A 19,278-nucleotide genomic window follows, 5' to 3' on the forward strand; every position below is an offset into this window, starting at 1 on the left:
GCGACCAGTAAATGAAGGAGGGGATGGAAACTCCTCAGCATCCGGGGGGAGGTCGTGGGATCCGCCGCTGCTGCCGCTGTAGTCGCCGCTATAGTTCAGTCGCTGCTTCTTCGGCCACCCAGCGTCGCACCCCGCCAACCGACCATTGCGGATGCTCTAAAGTAATGTTTGAATTCTCGATTATTGGGTCTCGATCTCTCTCTCCTCCCCCACCATCCCAATTCTTTCTTCTTCAAAGCAAAAACTGAACAGTTATTATATCCCTCTCTTCATTTCACGTCGCCGCTGCCTCAATTTCTCATTTCTTACTCAGCCTTGTTAGCTCTCCCTACTTGGAACAGGGTCAGAGGCACATGCGTCGCGGGGTCGAAGGGCCAATGAAAGAAGCACTCCGGCGGCACTTCGGAGGGATTGGTGGGGTCGGCCGACCCCAAGCGACCCCACCTAGATCCGCCGATGCTCTAAATGACACATTTTTATGTATAGAAACATCCCTCTCTACTTTTTTCCGCTTTCTTACTTTATTCTCTCTACTTTACTCACAAAACAATAAAATGGATGGAGTATTAATTTGTAAAATAGTGATGAGAAGCAGTATTGTGTTATATGCATGCTACTAGTATAAACCGTCGGATTTTCTGCCAGGCCAGACGACATACAGAAAAAGAATTCAAGGTGTAAAAGGAAAAAAGAAGTGAAAAAATGAAAAAATAAGCCAAAGATTATAAAGAAGCTGTTTGAGCAGAAGATGGTGGCGGCGGGGGCAGAGTCGCCGTGGAGTTGTCCGTCCAGTTCTTGTCCCCCCAATGCCACAACATGCTTTCCCAGAAGCAGAAATCTTCGAAGCAGGTCGTCAGCCGCGGATCCTGTATCTTAATTTGCCAGTGCCCGTCGCTGTAGTTACCTTTCTCAGCCTGCCTGCGATCCCACTCCAACGCTGCCTTCTGCTTCGATCGAAGCAAGCAGTACTTCTGTAACTTCTCCGGCATTGCATCATGGACCTTCCACCATGTCCTGTGCGCCACGTCGCTTGCAAATTCCTGCAATATGTCCACGTTCCAGTTGCAGTCATAGTCCCTGAAACACAGCCATGGTTTCATCCCCAAATAGTGAAGCACGTATAGCACTGGCGGATCAGCACCAAACAGACGCGTCTTCATCTCTTTCCTCTCTGGCTCGTCACCAATCCAAAAGTGTTTCAAGAAATTCATGTGTTTAGGGATCCGATGCCACCATGGGAAGATCTCATTCAAATACCCCTGGTCTCCACCGTTGTACGACTCAATCTCGTTGATGTGGTCCATCAGCAGCTCAAACGTGCAGTTTGATGGCTCAATAACCATCACCCCTGAGTTGAAGAGGGTCGCGTTGTTTCCTGTGGCTGTTATCTCTGGCATCTTGAAGAGGAAGTCGATGTTTCTCAGAATTAACAGATCAGCATCTATGAATATAATCTTGTCGTAATCTGTCAACTGCCAAAGACGAAACTTGCTGTAGTTCCATTCGTTGTAGGCATCTCGTTCTGCCTTTGGATTTCTTATTCTTTGAATCGTATGGATTTTCCACCCAGCCTCCTCAAGGCCGCCCCTGTCGTAGTCGCTTATACTTTCATCGACAAGTATCACAAGATCACGAGTCGAACCTGCCATACGGATGCTCTGAGCAGCAGCAATCGCCCCACAGACGTAGACGTGAGCTGAGTGCAGAATAGTTGCATATGCTTCTCGCCTTGCATTACCCGAGTTCCAATTTTCTGCACATATACAAGTTATAAGCTCAAGAACATGCTGCTACAAACACACATGCTCAAATGAGTTACATACGACACTACAACATTTGAACTAACCTTCGCTCGTAAGAGGAATTGCAAGTTCGCATGACCCGACTGGAAGGTTGAGCTTTTCTCTCAGTTTATTCAAATTGGGCTTATACAGCCATATGTTTCCTTCCCTTACAATCAGCTCTTTGCAAGTAAACAGATTAGGGGTCGGGAAACACTCGGTGATAAGAATAACATGCACAGGATGATACCCCTTGGCCATTGCAGCAACCCTTGCAGCTTCAAGTTGTAAGTGGAAACGAGCTATGTCCCTTGCCCAGTTTTGCTTGGATTTATCACACGGAAGCTTCACCACAATAAGATCCAACCGTGGTTTGCCCGGGTAGTGAATTCTGGGTAAAGAAGGACAAGTGGGAACATCGAACTCTTCTTCCTCATCTAGCCATTCTGGATATAATGTTTCCCAAGTAACATTGGGAGAGGCATAATCTGTGAAAAGCACGATATGCTCTGCATCCGGTAGCAACTGCTTCCACTGACTAATTTCTTCCTCGTTGAAATTCAGCAATCCTACTCCCTTATACTCGTCCCTGTCGGTCAGTCTCTCCATTGCTGCCGATGCTTCATCCCAGTCGATATTTAAATGTGATGTGTAACTTTGATCTATGCCAAATCTATCAGCCAAATTTGACCTTCAATAAAGCATCACAATGAAAGAGTTTGACTACAGTTAGAAAAGCAGAAAGAAAATTCATCCAGCCGTTACCACTGTTCCAGATAATAACACGATTTAAGGAATGATGAGTAAACAGGATATGATACCTATATCGAGAACGAGACATGTGATCTGAATCATGAATTGACGGAGAACGTAGAATTGTGAAAAATGCTCCAATTATGATGATGACCATCACAGCCTTCAAGGTGGAGAACTTGAAGCTCGATATCCTGTCCATACTGGATCGATAAAGGGATCGTTCCCCATCTTTAAATACTCTACTTCTAAGAAACCTTCTTTTGCTTGTATCCTCACTGAAAAAAACCACAGCAACAAGGGTAGATCAGATATAGAACTAGAAGGTAGATCAGATATAGAACTAGAAACACATTCAAAAGGGGTGGAGTTGAAAGTATCAAGCCATCTTAGAGCACAATGGATATCTAAGGTGACATACTGATCATCAGTGTATCTTTGCATCGTCATTGAATCCCAGCAAACACATGTGATTCAATTACAGCTAGAGACGAAGGATTTCTACGTACGAACAACAGTCAAATGAGTTGGAGCTTTAAAACAAAACCTATGAACCTAAAAGAAGCTGTAACAAAATCTGTTGAGTCGACAGATCAATGAATTTATTTTAAGTCCGGATGTTCTTATCCCTGACCATAAAACATCATAATCTCTCCAACCCCCAAACCCAAATCTTTCAAATGAGACAGTGTGGCAGTCCACTAATCTTCAACCACCTCATCTAGTAGGAAAGTAGCCAGCTTAGTGACCAAATATTTAACAAAATTATGAACCACCAACATCACTTCTACTCATCTAAATGATTGGTAATAGTCAACAATGAAAAGTAAGTTCCACCAATGTTACTAATAACTTGTAAAATGCACCTAACAAGGCATACAACAAAATCCTCAATAAACTATTGTCAAGAACAGCACATTGAAAAGTTCAACACCTAAACTGCACCTAAACCAGGATAACCTTTTATAGTCTCAAACAAGAAAACTTAGGAACCAGAAATCTCCAACCCTCCAAGCTCTGAACTACTTTTCACCAACCAATCATCAAAATCCATAAAAAATAGCTCATTAGCTTCAAAACCCCACAATTATATTCACACCGACAATCTCAGCCACCACTGGCCACCGCCATTGCCTCTGCTCATTTAAATAACATAATATCAAAAAATCCTTAAACCGACGATCTAATTCCACTCACAACTAAAAGCAAACATCTCGGAATGAAGTGCAGAAAAGCAGCAATTAAACCCAAAGAAAACAAGATGTAAATGCGAAATCGACATATCTACATAACCAAAATCATCAACAACGCCAAGACGAAATCGATTAAAAAACTGAGCATAAACTGTCGAAGAAACGCAAGTAGCGGTCAGAATGTAGAAAAAATTGAGCATAAATTGAGCCTTACTTATTGAAAGAGAGCCTATGCCTGGACTCTAGCGAAGTAGGCGAGGTTCCTCTCATACTCATAGTACTTTTTTCAGGAAAGGCTGCAACTCATCTCAAGAAAAAAACAGAAATACTGCTTTGTTTTGTTCAAATAACAACAAATCCAAGTGCGGGAGGATTAAAAAAAGATGCTTTTGGAATTCCAAGGTTGTGGATTCATAGAAAATGGCGCATAGCTTCCAATTTTAGGAAACCAGGATCTAGAGAGAGAGAGAAACAAAATGCCAAACAATGAGAATTTGATGTCAGAGGGAGAAACTTGTTTAATAGAAAGTGAAGTCAAATTAAGGTCATGGAATTTTTTATCTCGTTTTATCTTTATTAGTACTAATATGATTGAAAGGGAAACAGATTAGGGAATTAATGGAAATTAAATTAGTGATAAGTTTTTATGTTTGTGTTTCAAGCTAATACTGCTGAGTATTTTAAATGTGATCAACTATATGCAGATTATAATCTCTTTTTGGAGAAAGTTTAGTAGTAGTAGGTGAATTCATTTTTGTTGCTATTTTAATTAAGGGCTAACTTTCGGTGTCATTGTCACCAAAACGAACGATTGCTAATGATTAATTTTATTATATTGAGTTGTTAGACCGAATCAATCATCGACTCTTATCATAAACTACAACTTCAGTTTATATCAATTTAATTATACCATTACAGGCCACAATTTTAGTTTTTTTAAATCAACTTGCCTACTCACAAATTGAGTATGGAAGTGGAGTAAAATTTACAAACTCTATAAGTGTTTTATTCATCAAAATTCAACTGTATAATATATAAACAAATTTCTTATACATAGACTAAGTAAGCATGCCAATCTCATAAACTAGATTTTAAAAGTCAAACAAACTAAGCTCTAACAATGGATAATAATAGGTCATCAGAATTGCCATTAACTTGTTGGATTTGTCCTTAATTACTAGGAGTAGTTTGAAAGCACCCCTTAAACCAGACTCTTTATTAATAAACCACCCACAATGACACATTAACGGTTGAAATTAAAATTAGGGACTTTTGAAACATATAGACAATTTTGTCTTTACTCCAAAACCCAAAATTAGTTTTATAGAAAAAGCATAAAAAAGCAGGTATGTGTGGTTTGTCTGGCAGTAAAGAATTCTTATAAATTATACTCCTACTACCAAATACAGACTAGCACATGCACCATGGACTCGTAATTATAATACTACTTGCAACAATTTTAAAGCCTATCATTCTGAAATTCATATTGTTATCAATACCGAAATTCATACTCCGTATTTATTATATCGAAATTCCTAGTTCGATGTCATAATATATTTAAAATATATTGTAATTTAAAAGTTTCAATAATTTTCCATATGATAAGTGTGATATACCGGTTTTCGTTTCTTAATTGGCAGTTTTGATTACTTGGCACCATAGATACTTATATGGACATCAACATAAATAATATTTTGTGTATATTTTAAAATATAGTATATCAGAGTTCTACATGGTATATCGAAAATGTAGTACGATATTAATATTCAAAATACTTCATGCCAAAATTTTGTATATCGAATAAATTGGTACGATAACGGTGTGGTATTTACTCATATCGATAAATTCAAGCACAACATAATTTACAACATTTTTATACAATATACAGTACGATATTTAAATGCGATATTCATTGTACCTTTCCGCCCCTCTTTCACACTTGTAAAGATTACTATATGTAAAATAAACAATTCGTTAGAGCATCCACATCCGTGCTATTAGCTAAGAGCACGGAAGTGGGCCCGGACCCACTTTTACTCCTTATCCTTAGCTAAGAGCACAACACCCACATCCGTGCTCTTATAGACGTATCGTTCATATAGACTTAATCCAAGAGGGCCCACAACGAGTTGTTCGGGGTGGAGGAGGCTGAGAGCGGGGGCGAGAGTGGGGGTGTAGGATGGAGTCGGGCGCGACAAGCGGGTGGCCTGCTTGCCTAACTTCGCTGCGACCGGCGGAGGCTTACTTTCGAGACGGTGTCGGGGCTACAGTTAGTTCGACAAAGTTGGGTAACCACATCATCGGAGGCGCCTTCGAGATAGGGCTACCGACCTCGATCGTTTGCTAGAGGAGCTGGAGGAGGATGCTACTACGCCGCCCTTATACTTCGGATGAAGGCGCCCCTCCTGCCAACAAGCGAGGTACTTGAACGCTTTGAACTCCAAGCTTTGGTAGGTCGCCAAAGCGACCTGATGATGTCGAGTTCGCTCTTGCCGCTCCCCGCCACCCGCTCTTCCTGTTGGAAGTACCCCTGGAACTTACCAATTGCCTCGTTGCATCTGAAGATGCAATTGCGCACCATACTATCATTGCGATAGATGGTTCCCCCCGGCCGGGTTTCATTGTAAAGACGAGTGATGCGCCACCAATACGTTTCTTCGGTTTGGTTCGTGCCAACGTCCGGATCTTCGGAGACTGCCAAGTAGGCTTTGAATATCGCCATCATCTCACCCGGAGTGTACGGGATGCGGGTGCCACGAGTAGGAGGAGTAAGAGTAGGAATAGAAGTAGGAGTAGGAGTAGAGTTGCTGCTCCCTCCCAATCCGGATTCGGGTGCCCACCCGAACCTGGAGGCATTTTTATCGTCCACCGGGTAAGAGTGGTAGCCACCCGCAACTTGCGAACCTTGGGTTTGAGGAGGGGCCGTAAATTGCGTTTCCGGACTAGGGAATGAGTCGGAGTTGAACCAATCGTGGTTCCAACCACGATTGCCGGAGGGGTGATCGCCGGAGCCGGACATTGTGTAGTGTAGTGTGGTGGGAATTTAGATGAGAGAATATGAGAAAAAAGATGAGAGAATGTAGATGATAGAATAGATGAGAATGTGATTTTTTTGTGTTGAAGTGGGGGTATTTATAGATGAAAATGTGAATTTTGGGGAAAAAATTGAAAAATAAATTAAAAGTGGGTAGAAAACGGATATAATTTTTTGGGAAGTGGGAAAATATTTTTTTTATTTAAAAACTTTTTTTAAATTATTTTTGAATTTAAAAAAAATTGAATATGCCAACGGCTATGCCGTTGGCGAATCAGAGAGCGCCACGTGTGATGCTCAGCGGCACGGACGTTCTCTTAGCTAAGAGCAGCGCCGTACCGCTGGCACGGAAGGACGGACGCCGTTTCAGCACCGATGCGGATGCTCTTACCTTATCATCCATCATTTTTATATTTTTATTACTGATAATGTTGTTATTTATGATTGTTATATTAAAAAAAACCACCAACCCAACTCCCAAGTCCTCTCCTTTTAAGAGTTATTTTGGTAAATAAATTATGGAGTTTAGAATTATCTCAAAAATTATGATGTGGCAGATATCTTATGGTGAGAAATGTTCCGCTGCACTCCTAAAATAAGCGACGGGTGAGCGACGCAGCCACGTCACCAATTAAGTTGTATACTTTTATCTCTCTCTCTTCAATTTCGGTCTCTCATCATTTTCTTCTTCGTTTTCTTTACACACTCGCTCTCCTCTCTCCCTCCCTCGGCGACTCTGCCTCTAGTTTTGCAACTAAGAATCTGAAATAATCTCTCTGAAAAATGGATCATTGGCGACTCTTTATAGTTCTTTGCATCTCTTTGCAAATCTCAACACTCTATTGTTTTCCCAAAATCTATTAATTTCTTCCCCAATTCATCTCTTCTCGATTGGCAACTCCAATTTTTTTTTATTCAAGTGAGTTCTCAATTATCTCAACTCCCCTCTCTCTTTCTCTGCAATTTTCTCTTCAATTATTTTAAAGGAAATAGAGATAGAGAAATCTAGAATTGAGAAATGACAAAATCTTGCATGGTCTGATATAGAAAACAGGCGGAGATAAAAAAAAATGAAATAGAGATTCTGCAAAAATTAGAAAGAGCGGGAGGAAAAAAAGAAGAATCAATCACTCATCATTTATGAGAGAGAAACTAAATTAAAACTGATTGAAATGAAAGAAAAGTGCAGCAGATAGAGGAAAAATGAAAAGTGGAAAACTAAAAAAAATGCTAAGTAAATAAAATCAATAGGAAGAAAGAGGGGTGAATGGGAGTTAAAAACGGAAGAAAATTGGTGACGTGGTAGTGTCGCTCACCCGTCGCTCATTTAAGAAGCGCAGCAGAACATTTCTCATCTTATGGTATCTTTATTTTTAAACATTTTGAAAATTTAAAACATTAAATAAAAGCATTTCTAATAGCAGTAGGACTGTGTAACGCGAATGTGGACGACTTACGTCAAGAAACAAATCTATACATATATAAAAGGCGAGTTTTGGCCGTATTTTGATATATTTAAAAATTATGGGATAAATTTGAATATTTATAGAATATGTAATAATAGTTAGTCTGGAATTTGAATGTGGCCTTTACAGTTATAATTTCGTCCCTTTATGTTTATGAAAATTATCTTAATGTGGTTGTTACAATTGTGATTGACCCTTCCTATTAGGGTGATAACGTGTTATTCTGTTAGAATGTGCATTAGATGACTCCATAGAATGTAACTCTCATGAATATTTATTTAAATATTTTAATAAGTATTTTGGGAGCATTTAACAAATTTTGTAACCTCTATTCTCTTAAATTTATAGTTCATGATGTTTAGGGCTCGTTTGATAAGTGGTGTGGGATACGCTTAGTTTAGTTAGTGATCAAGATTTAGGACCAAGTTAGGAAAAGATTTAATTTTAATAACACCCGTTTGATATTCTAGTTAATTTTTTTTCTATAAAGTCCACTTTGTTTGGTAGGGAAGTTATAAAACCAGAAATAAATTGTAATGACATATTTGACCTTATCAAATAATTCCTTATATAAATTCGATAATTTCTTATCTTTCTATTATACTTAACAAAGTTTTTGAAAAACTAAATAAAGCTAAGAACTTAGGTATCTTCTTTGTAACATAACATAAACTTTCAATCCTTAGCTAAATGCCCTCTGCACCTTTTCTCTCTTTTTCTTTAATTGCTTTTTTCCTTTCATTTTTGTGTACTACAATCAAATCTCAATTGTTTTGAAACACTTTTCATCTTTATTCTTCCACTTCTTATTCCTGGTGTTCAAATCAGTGGTGGGGAAAATCCCCATATATTAAGCCACACGGGATCATTTGCATCTAAAAGCTTCATTATTTGACTTCCTTCCAAAGATGAATGCAACTTCTGACCCTAACCAAGTTTCATCTGATTTTTAGCAGTAACTAGATGATGACCTTTTTCCAAATGCTCAACCTGTTCACCAACATAAATCCAAGCATGGAGAAATAGTACTACTAGTTTCTCACAGTATATACTAGTTCCATTTTGTTAGCACAGCTCTACATATTACAAATCTAAACAGTTCAAGCGCAATAGCCATGAAAATTAGAACTAACTGGATTTCAAATTCTTTCTCGAGCCATTGCACCATTATTACAACCTTGCCCACACACTAAAATTTGTGCCTCAAAATTGCCAGCATAACCGTGAACCCACAACAAAATTACCATGGTTGTTAGGTGTATGAACACTAAAATAAACAAAATAGATAATAAATTATTGGAGAATAAATAATTCTCTATTGTTGGACACAAAGAAATAAGTAATGAAAAATTACGAGAGACGGCATAATGGTTTTTACCTCAAATATGAGAAACATATCCAAAATGTGTTAATCCTTAGACAATTCATATAGAAGAACAGTTTACAGGCACTAATGCAAAATTTAAACCTCAAACAATATTGTTAAAAGACCTATTTTATTCTGTCTCCAATCAACCTTACCCAACAAAATCCATCAGTAATATTGAACTGGGGACAAAAAATAACAGTAAAACTTCGCAACAGGCAACGAATTGAACTCACAAAGAATTTCTTCATGAAAAAGAAGATGAGAGAGAAATAGAGGAAGATACGATAATGAATAAACACCCACCATATCGATAATGAATAAACACCCACCCAATCAAATTTTTGCAGATGATACATATCTCCCTAGCTATATCTGCGGGCTCTAGATGGGCTTTAGAAATAACACGGGCTTGTATGGAAAGTTATCTATAATACCAAACATTTAGAAATGAGTAGATAGATATCTATATCTTGACATTACTAACTTATCAAACGGGCCCTTAAGTTTCATGATCTCTCATATCCTAATTTTGTGCATATAAAAGGCATAGAGTTGTAGATGAATTACATACCAACAAAAGCATTCTCTATTCTCTCTCAAGTCTCAAGCTCTCAACATTTTATTGTATATTTTAGGAACATTGTATTGTTCAATTTTTGGAACTCCATCAAGTTCATCGGTCCCTAGCGAGTTTGAGATGTTATATACGTTGGAGGAAGTCATTTCATCTTTGAGGATAATACGTCAATTTGAGAGCACTAACCGTGATGTAATTTGTCTTGCGGAAAGAGAGTTTTTTTCGACTAAACTTATAGTTCGGTTTATTTTATAATTTTCATTGTAATTTCCATTTCATTTATTGTTTTTTTTCTTTGATTACAATAGTAAGAGTACCGCGTGTATAAGGTTCGAGAATTTTATCCTAATGATTTTTACAATTCTTAGAGATAGAAGAATTGTAACATCCCTAACTCGAAACATGCATAATATTTATCTTCATCTTTACACAATTTATTATTTTTGTATATTCATATTGTCACTTGCGCTATAATTATATTAAGTGGTGTCACAAATAATAATATTTTATCACTTATGATGAATTAATAAGTGGTGCATAATATGTATAATCGAGTTGATCAAACAAAATAAAATAGTCTACGACCAAATTTTGGTTTACTAATAATATTATTGTTGAAATTAGGATTTAGCACTTAATTATTCTTGGGATACAACTGATTTCATATAGAAAATCTAATTGTAAAGTAGCATAAAAAATAGTATGTATAGATGTTTCATGTTCCAACAAGCCACGTTTAAAAGTGCAATAAATAAAGAGAAAAACGTTCAAACATTCAAAAGGGTTATCATTATTCATTAATATAATAGTGTTAATTCAACCAATTAATGTAATGTTTTTTGTGTAGTTTATCATTTGAATTTGGTTATGTCATACTTTTGACGTTTTGAATATTACGAGTTATCGATTTGTTATTTTGTTAAAAGTGTGATTTACATATTTTTAGTAGAGAAATATGAAGGATAATTTAAACATATTTTTTAAAAGTGTCAGCAATTGATATAGTCTCTTCATCGTTGTCCAAATAATTGTGTTTGTCTTGATTCCATTTTAAATATGTTTTCAGGTGTAAAATGAATTGAAGAGCATATATTTATTGAATTGTTATTATATAGTATCTTTTTCTATTTTTAAATTTTATATAGATATATTTTTATATTTTAATTAATCAATTAACCATTTAAAAATGTATGAACAAAAAAATATTATATCGTGCATCGCACGTGGGTTAACACTAGTTCATTAAATGATCTAAGTCGACCTCATGCTAAGTCTTTGACTCGCAAGCAAACTCAATTCAATGATAAATGAACAAACCTTGAAGATATTGCACGAAGACAAGGTCAGAAGATCGAGCCAAGAAGGAACGTCGAATGTGTCACCCGCTCGGATAACAGGCACCGCAAGCCACCCGACCATGTGGAAGCACATAGGAGTTAAGAGAGTTGGACTAGACCAGGTAACAGTCAAGGGCTGCACCCCCAATCCATTTAAGAATATGAGTGATTGCTCTATTCTGTCTTTGCAATAATCTACATTGAAAAAACAAAAATCTATGAGTGCCTATTGGTATTGTTTTTGTTGCTTTTTATTAGGGATGTCAGTTGGGCTAACCCGCTCAGGTTCGGACCAATCCACTCGAGTTGTCGGGCTATTTGGGTGTGGGTTATTCGGGCTATAAATTTTCGGCCCTAACCCTAAATCTTCGGCCCTAACCCTAAATCTTCGGGTTTCGAGCTAACCCACGGGCTATTCGGGTCAATATTAATCTTATATTTTACTTTCTATCCAATCCAATATTCTAAATTATTAAAATACAGATTGTCGCAAATAGTAAAGTATTATCTGACTCATGCTAAATTTTCAATCAATATGTCACCCACAATTGTATGGGGTATGTAGCACGTGGCAAGTTGAAATTATCGATCCTCGAAGACTAAGTGTCGGCTTGAGTACTACGATCCAACTTTGAACACTATCTAGACTAATAAAAGGGGTTTTTGGTTTTTCTTAAACTACGAGCTAAGAACAAAGAACAAGTAAGCAAATAAGAGCAAATTAGGAAAGTAAAGCGAATAAAAGGTAGTTTTCACACGAATTGGAAAGGTGGGGATATGGATCCGTTGGTATGGATCACGGGTGTTCAGCTAGGGATCATGCTCATCTATTGGGTGATTGGGTCTCATGTGTGGCTAGGAAAGTCGGGTTAATTGGTTAGACCCCCTCTCGGGTGCATCTAACGCGTTGATCGGCCTCTAATGTCGGAGTCTCCTCCCTACACTTCAAGACCGACTCCTAAGACCTACGGACCCAAGCCTTCTCTCTAGCTATGCATCTCTCGATAACATAAAACGCACGGAGTTGTTGATTATTTAACAATCTAATCAAGCATTTCTCAATGACAATAATTAGAACAAGACATATCCAATTATTAGCTAAGCAATTAGATAATGAAAAAGCTCAATAACCAACAAAACCATCACAAAAGAGATAGATAAGCACAAATCAAGGTTTAACCATGGATTCCAAACAAACTTCACCAATATCCCTAATAAAGACTTAGCTACTCATAGTGGAAGCTAAAACAAAAGTAAATACAAGAACTGCTGGGGTTTGGAGCACCTTACACAGCGAAAGACTTGTACAAAACAAATAAATCAGATAAGGATCTATTTGACCGATTATGCGATTAATCAATTCACATGTTAAACAGATAATTGCATGCTAGAACGCAAATAATTCATGCTTAAAGAAAGTAATCCTAAACATGAATACTACGGTTTAGAGTTACCGATTTGATTCTCCAAAGAATCGACGATTGCTTGCGCCTTCTCCACGATGATCTTCAATACTAGACCACGGATCTTCTCTCTGGTTCCCGAACTGTATTCCGATATCAGTGTGGGATGATCTTATCAAAATACTAGGGCTCGAATAAAGAAGACAGAAAATTCCTCACGGAGGAGGAGCTGGAGAATCTCACGGAGGAGAATAATCATGAAAAAATCATCCCCTTCTATAGAGAGAAGGACGTTATTTTCATAATGAATAATTAGTTATTCTATCTCCTTTATTCTCCTATTTATATTAAATTCCTTTTGGGCCCAGACGTGGATCTATGGAAGGTTTTGGATATGAGCTCCCCCAATTAGCTTTTTACTAATTAAATTGAACCCACAATTTAATACAAGCATATATTGGAATATTACGAGCAGCCACTACAGAAGTAATATTGAACTCTCCCCATCCAAATCCGAAATTACAAGTAATCCGGGTTTCCACTTTGTTTATTATTATTTCTCGCGCTTAAGATATAAATGTCCATTAATTAATTAATATCTATTAAGGACTTAATTAATTAATATCTTATTAATTCCAAGAGTGGACTTAGCAAGAAACACTTATTTATTATTCATAGAGTGATAAAACTCCAACTGGCCAGTTTTCCGAATAATAAAACCTTGTTCGAGCTCCTCTTGAGGACATTATCAAACGAGACTCACCTCGCGCACGATTCAACATAATAGCAATCCTAGCACCGCTAGATATTAATCATCACTACCCAATATATTAGGATTATTGGGTTGCGAAAAACCCGCACCATTTGATAAGACAAAGTAGTGCATAATCAATACCGTATGCTCAATGCTAACGTATGTACATTAAGAAATACTCCCTCCGTTCCTTCATAATTGAGTATTTTTCCATTTCGGGAAGTTCCCTCATAGTTGAGTCATTTCCATTTATAGTAACTTTTTCCTCTTTCTTCCTTTACTCTCTCTTACTTTATTCTCTCTACTTTATTCACTTTTTACTTTATTCTCTCTACCTTTTTCTCTTTCTTACTTTTTTATCTATTTATTTAACACATTCAACATTCATTTCTTAAACTCCGTGCCGAAAAGTTCCGCCTCAACTATGAGGGAACGGAGGGAGTAGTATTTTATCAAGACCTAGTCTTTCGGTAGATAGCATAAAGACACGTCTTGCTGTTAGATCCATTCAGTGCTATACCACACCAATGTCATCTTATTTCAGTAAAGCTTAGAAATAATCGGATTGACATTGCAACCTTTCACGATAGGTAGTCTAAGCCTATCTGGGTTGTGAAATTCTTCTTTTTCTTTTGCAAAGAATTGCATAGAACGACCGTGTTACCTTAAAGTGGACGACGCCCACAACCAGTCTACTAAGCAAAAGACTTAGACTTTGTTTGCTTCTTATACATTTAAATGTTTATAAAACATCTTATAAATGCACAAGCAAACACAATGTAATAATATACTGATTCTATTCGTGCGAAACTGCTCGAATAATACTGAATCGGGTTAAAAGTGGATTATAGAGTTTTACGTATACAAGCAAGATTCTATTCGAGCAAAACTTGCTCGAAACATGCTTTTCAGTATACCAAACCTAACAAGAACAACAAAGGAAAACATAGTATGAATGAAAAATAGAACTCCCTAAGGTGGACTTGATGTTGGGGAGAATTTTTTTCTTCAAGCCTCCTTGCCTTCAATCCTCTTGAATCTCTCGATTTCTCTCTCAATTATGCAGTGGGGGAAGTTAGGGTTCGAAAACGAGTGAGAACCCTTTTATACTCGGAGTGAAAATCAGGATTAAGTGAGCAATTATTCAAAACACCCGGCCGGGTGATCTGTAAGTGATGAAACACCCGACCGGGTTTTCTTCCTGAAGCTCGACTTCTTCAAAACACCCGGTCGGGTTTTTCTTCTGGAGCCCGCACAGTTTCTGCAAAACACCCGACCGGGTTTTCCGAGAAATAGGAAACACCCAGTCGGGTTTTCTCTCTGGAATCCTCCTCAAAATTCAGCTTCGGCTCGTTTCAACCTGATTTCATCACAAAACTACGACAAATCCATTAACTCACCTAATTAGTATATATGTGGTGAAAAACCTATATGAAACACCTTAAATCATCAAAAGCACTCTCTAATCACCCATAAAACAAGCCTAAACTATGAGTTTGTCATTATCAAAGTGATCAAGAGAAAAAAAATACTAATAGCAATTGAAAATTGAAATAAAATAGATAAACATATCATTTAATTAATAGCACACATGAATCTGACTACAATTAACTAGAAATCATGCATTTCATATAACTCTAACTTTCAATTTGAGAGAGAAGACATAATTACCATATATTCTTCATATCAATGTTGTATTGAATATTGATATTATTAAATATACTTCATATAAGTATATAATCTAAAATTTTAATTATATTTTTATATTAAATGCTCAATCCGTGGGCTAACCCGCAACCCACCCGGGCCAGCCCGCATAACCCGCCGACCCGAACGGGTTAGCCCGTGTAGCCCGCTTCTGAATATGGGTTGCGATTTTTCGGCCCTAACCCTATGGTTTTACCGGATAATTCGGGTCGACCTGTGGATTTCGGGCTAGATTGACATCCCTACTTTTTATTTTAGCATAACCTAGACTCCTTTATAAAATGATTCTCTGAATTTCACTTTAATGTTGAATTTCATGAATACACAGAAGTGCTAAGTGTGTTACAGGGTGGTGATAAAATGCAAATTCTATATATTATACAAACTCCAAATTCTTCAACACAATGTCGATACAGTGTAAAATTTCATAATTTTGATGTCAATACAATATCAACACAACATCAACCGTTGATACCGTGTTAACATTTTTTGTTGCTATTATTTTATTATTTATTGACATTTTCTAACGGTCCAGATCATAGTTTAGAATTTGTGCAATATTTAAAGCTTGCATTTAATTAACATCCCAAGTGCTATAACTAAAAATACAAATATGGATCACAAATCTCACTTCCCAGCATAAAAATGGAGAGCAGAATCATCACACGGAGCATAGAATGCAAAAATAAATGGTCAAATTGTGCATAACGTAACTTATATCAAAGTTATATCATCAAACCTCGCAAAAATGTTAAGATTTCTTAAAATCGTATGACTCAAACCTGCAACAAAGTTGTATCATCAAACCTCACAAAAATTGTTAAGATTTCTTAATATCACATGACTCGATGTATTCATACAATATAAACGATAAAAAGAAAAACATTCAAGCAACTCTTTAGTTAGAGGGTTTGGATTGCTTCTTCTGGTCCTGCTTTTTATCAGAATCTGCTGTCTTTCGCTTGTCCTTCCTCTCCCTCTTTTTCAAGGCAGTCATCCGGGCTTTCAAGATAGTTGCATAACTCGACTGGAAACGTTGGTGATCTTTAGGACCGACCTGTCATTCAAATCAAGTGTCTTTCAGAAAGTAAGTCCCTGGCAATAATCATAGATTTAACACAAAATAAAAAACCAATTATCGTCAATGTTTAAGCAACTATCAACTATCTATCTTCCAGGCATCATATGGATGAAAATTGGCTGTGCATTACATATATATAAATTAAAAAAATGGCCAAACAAACCTACTTTATTTCTTGATTCAACTGGAGCTCAAAGAGGTGAAATAGGGTCCAAAAAAAGATAACTGAGAGATCTGGAAAAAGCAGGCCCAGTTACGCCTACTCCTAATCCTAAATGAAGTCTGGTGTGGCTTAGTCAATGCCTAAGTGCCTGGTGCTCGAACATCAGCTCAAGGCAATGCATTATCTCTATCCATTCTTAGTTCTTACACTGAAAAAACAGGGGCACCTTTCTTAAACCGATTGCCTTAGGAAGAAAGACTGGTGTTTACTCTTTACGTCATTTTTCAACTGGATATAACATGATAATTAAGGTGAAGAGTCAGTGTATTAAAATTCTCCCCAAGTCTAAAAGGGGATTTCATTTGAAATAATTTATTCAACTCCTCATATAATATATGAAACTTTCCTTTCAACACTAACTAGCATGCTGTCATATGGAACTAAAATAAGATCAGCGAGCTCATATGGCGTCTCCCTATGATAGTAACTGTTTTGAGATCAGCTCAAAACATAAAAGGGTTATCTAAAAGAATAGCAGAGGTCCAAATTGCACTTAGTCTGTAAATGCATATATGTCATAGCAGAATTTCTTAAAAAGATATGAAGGGAATTGGCACATCAAGCAACTACAACATCACTGACACAATATAATTAACCAGTTTCTGACCACGTATTTCACTCAACATCACTTTTTAATATGATTTACTGTTTCTGAACACTGCATATTCCCAAATTCATAGTTCTGGTATGTTTATTAAATATTGGAGATAAATATGAAAGGAAAGGGAAGTTCGTATTGTATACCATTGTTGAAATAGTTTTCTTTCCATCTGTAGCTCGAATTAGGCACTTAAATTCAATCTTTTCCCCAGCTGTCTTCATCTTGTTCCTCTTAACCTTGGACTTGTCAGAAGCTGGAGATAGTCAAAGGAAGAAACAAACTACTCTCAATTTCCAACAGCCGCAGCAGTTAAAATCTATCTACGCTCTATGGGAAGGCATAAAGAGGTAAAAACGGAAAAAGTGTGCACTTAAAGATGAAAACTCACAGTGCTTCAAAGTAACCCACACAGAGCCCTTTTCTGTAGTCCGCTCAAACATATTGGTAAGTTCATTGAGGAAGGGATCAGGCTGTAACCGCACCTAGCAAAAGAAAATGAAAGATTAGCTACTTTAGTCAACAAGCTAATTCAATTTGCACCTTAATTGATCTAGGTATTTGCAAATGGAAACAGGACATGCACATTAGTCTATACATTCAATAGAATACTTTGCATATAGCCCATCCAGGAAAGCTTTAATGGATTATGGTAAGCTAGAAATCTATTGCCAGTAAATGACTCTCCAATGTGCCATACTACCATCCCTGCCCCACCACACTCCCCCAACCCTAAGCAAGGCACATTTTCGTTTGACCTTGTAAGGAAAAGTTTGGTTCCATTTTCCTTCTTCTATTTTAATTCTTTCAATATGAAAAACGTGTTTGTTTTCCCATTGAAAGGGTGGTACTAAGTTTTTTCCAGAACACTAAGAAATCTTTACAATATTTAAGTATTCATATTTCATACATCCAACTGTACCACTGTAAAACAAACCAAAAATTTAGTAAACAGATCATCAATACAATCCTATCTATCCTAGTATCCAAAATATATCCCACAGGTGTTGATAGTTAAACCTGGGAAAATATTACTCTGCTTCCCCCATTCAACTTTTATAGTCGTCAAGAAACCTGCATCATACATAGTAGTATATTGCTCACTTTGAGCTACATATTGTAACAGCTCTTGTATGCATGTTACTATAAAATGAAGAAACTTAGTCAAACCCAATAGCAATGCCCTAAAGCATGTTAAAAGCAAATCATCACAATGCTACATCAAACTAGGTCATATAAATCACAATTTTCTATCCGAACTGCAATTGAACATCAATTTGAAATTTTACTAAGTTCAATACATCCCAAATTTCTATTCCCTCACAACCCACCCTCCTCCCCCGCAAATCAAAATCAAAATCAAAACAAATTAAACCTAAAGATCGTTCAATAGCATTGCTTAACATGCATCTATCAATTAATAAGATTCAGACAATTTGCAGATCAGTAAAAGCAAAAGCAGAAGTAACAAACACAAATACAATAAAATCAAAGATTAATAATTGAATCAGGTTGAAATCAAGAGCCCCGACCTAGTATGATAACGCTCGGTCAGAGAGATATTCCCACAAGAATACAAGCATTTGATAGTGATACAGTTGAAAATTACCATGCTGTTTCCGGCAACGGAAGGCGGAGATAACTTGGTCTGAAATGTGAGGTTTTTTTCTCCGCGTGCTCTGTTGCGACTGAGAATGAGAATTTAGCTCCATTAGTTGACCCAATTCAAGTCGGACTATCCGCTTTTCCCAATCCAGATCCGTTTCCGAATTTTATAAAAGGTGAGTTTTCACAACTCCAATTTTTTATTTATTCTTATAAATTTGTGTTATGGAATATGACGGGATTTTTCTTTAATATAAATACTACTCCTACTAAAAATGACTGATTTTTTACTGGTTTGAATTTCACAACCCATATCTATACAATATAAGAGCTTTGGGTGAATTGACGCGATCATAGGGGCGGACACAAATAAATATTATTTATAAAGTATTATTTA

At 36.9% G+C, this 19,278-nt stretch overlaps 2 protein-coding genes across 5 annotated transcripts; both read right to left on the reverse strand.

Moving 5' to 3' along the window:
* Positions 1-550: 550 nt before the first annotated feature.
* On the reverse strand, positions 551-4,244 carry LOC125224480 (putative UDP-glucuronate:xylan alpha-glucuronosyltransferase 3). Of its 2 annotated transcripts, none has more exons than XM_048127884.1 (4): positions 3,942-4,244; positions 2,603-2,812; positions 1,847-2,472; positions 551-1,753 (listed from the first exon to the last, which is right to left on the reverse strand). In XM_048127884.1, exons 1-4 carry the CDS (start codon positions 4,001-4,003, stop codon positions 723-725), a joined length of 1,929 nt encoding a protein of 642 aa, XP_047983841.1. In that variant the 5' UTR covers positions 4,004-4,244; the 3' UTR covers positions 551-722. The 2 variants fall into 2 exon arrangements, with proteins under 2 accessions (XP_047983841.1, XP_047983842.1); XM_048127885.1 differs by lacking the exon at positions 3,942-4,244 and adding an exon at positions 2,956-3,862.
* Positions 4,245-16,182: 11,938 nt separating this feature from the next.
* Positions 16,183-19,032, reverse strand: LOC125218960 (signal recognition particle 14 kDa protein). 3 transcript variants are annotated; one of them, XM_048120787.1, is made up of 5 exons: positions 18,886-18,963; positions 18,297-18,350; positions 17,668-17,761; positions 17,423-17,532; positions 16,183-16,431 (listed from the first exon to the last, which is right to left on the reverse strand). In XM_048120787.1, exons 3-5 carry the CDS (start codon positions 17,717-17,719, stop codon positions 16,273-16,275), a joined length of 321 nt encoding a protein of 106 aa, XP_047976744.1. In that variant the 5' UTR covers positions 17,720-17,761; positions 18,297-18,350; positions 18,886-18,963; the 3' UTR covers positions 16,183-16,272. The 3 variants fall into 3 exon arrangements, with proteins under 3 accessions (XP_047976744.1, XP_047976743.1, XP_047976745.1); XM_048120786.1 differs by lacking the exon at positions 18,297-18,350 and having other exon boundaries at positions 18,886-19,032; XM_048120788.1 differs by lacking the exon at positions 18,297-18,350 and having other exon boundaries at positions 18,809-18,947.
* Between the last annotated feature and the right edge of the window lie 246 nt (positions 19,033-19,278).

This window comes from Salvia hispanica, chromosome 4 (genome assembly GCF_023119035.1).
Source record: "Salvia hispanica cultivar TCC Black 2014 chromosome 4, UniMelb_Shisp_WGS_1.0, whole genome shotgun sequence".
Lineage (NCBI taxonomy): Eukaryota > Viridiplantae > Streptophyta > Magnoliopsida > Lamiales > Lamiaceae > Salvia > Salvia hispanica.

Bases quoted from the DNA above. Each gene is read 5' to 3' on its own strand.
- LOC125218960 (XM_048120786.1), bottom strand. The intron at 17,533-17,667 runs GTGAGTTTTCAT...GACTATCTCCAG, and splicing joins GTGGGTTACTTTGAAGCACT to CTTCTGACAAGTCCAAGGTT. The intron at 16,432-17,422 runs GTATACAATACG...TTTGAATGACAG, and splicing joins AGAAAACTATTTCAACAATG to GTCGGTCCTAAAGATCACCA.
- LOC125224480 (XM_048127884.1), bottom strand. From the start codon at position 4,003: ATGAGTATGAGAGGAACCTCGCCTACTTCGCTAGAGTCCAGGCATAGG. The intron at 2,473-2,602 runs GTATCATATCCT...GCTTTATTGAAG, and splicing joins ATGTCTCGTTCTCGATATAG to GTCAAATTTGGCTGATAGAT. The intron at 1,754-1,846 runs GTTAGTTCAAAT...GTATATGTGCAG, and splicing joins AATTCCTCTTACGAGCGAAG to AAAATTGGAACTCGGGTAAT.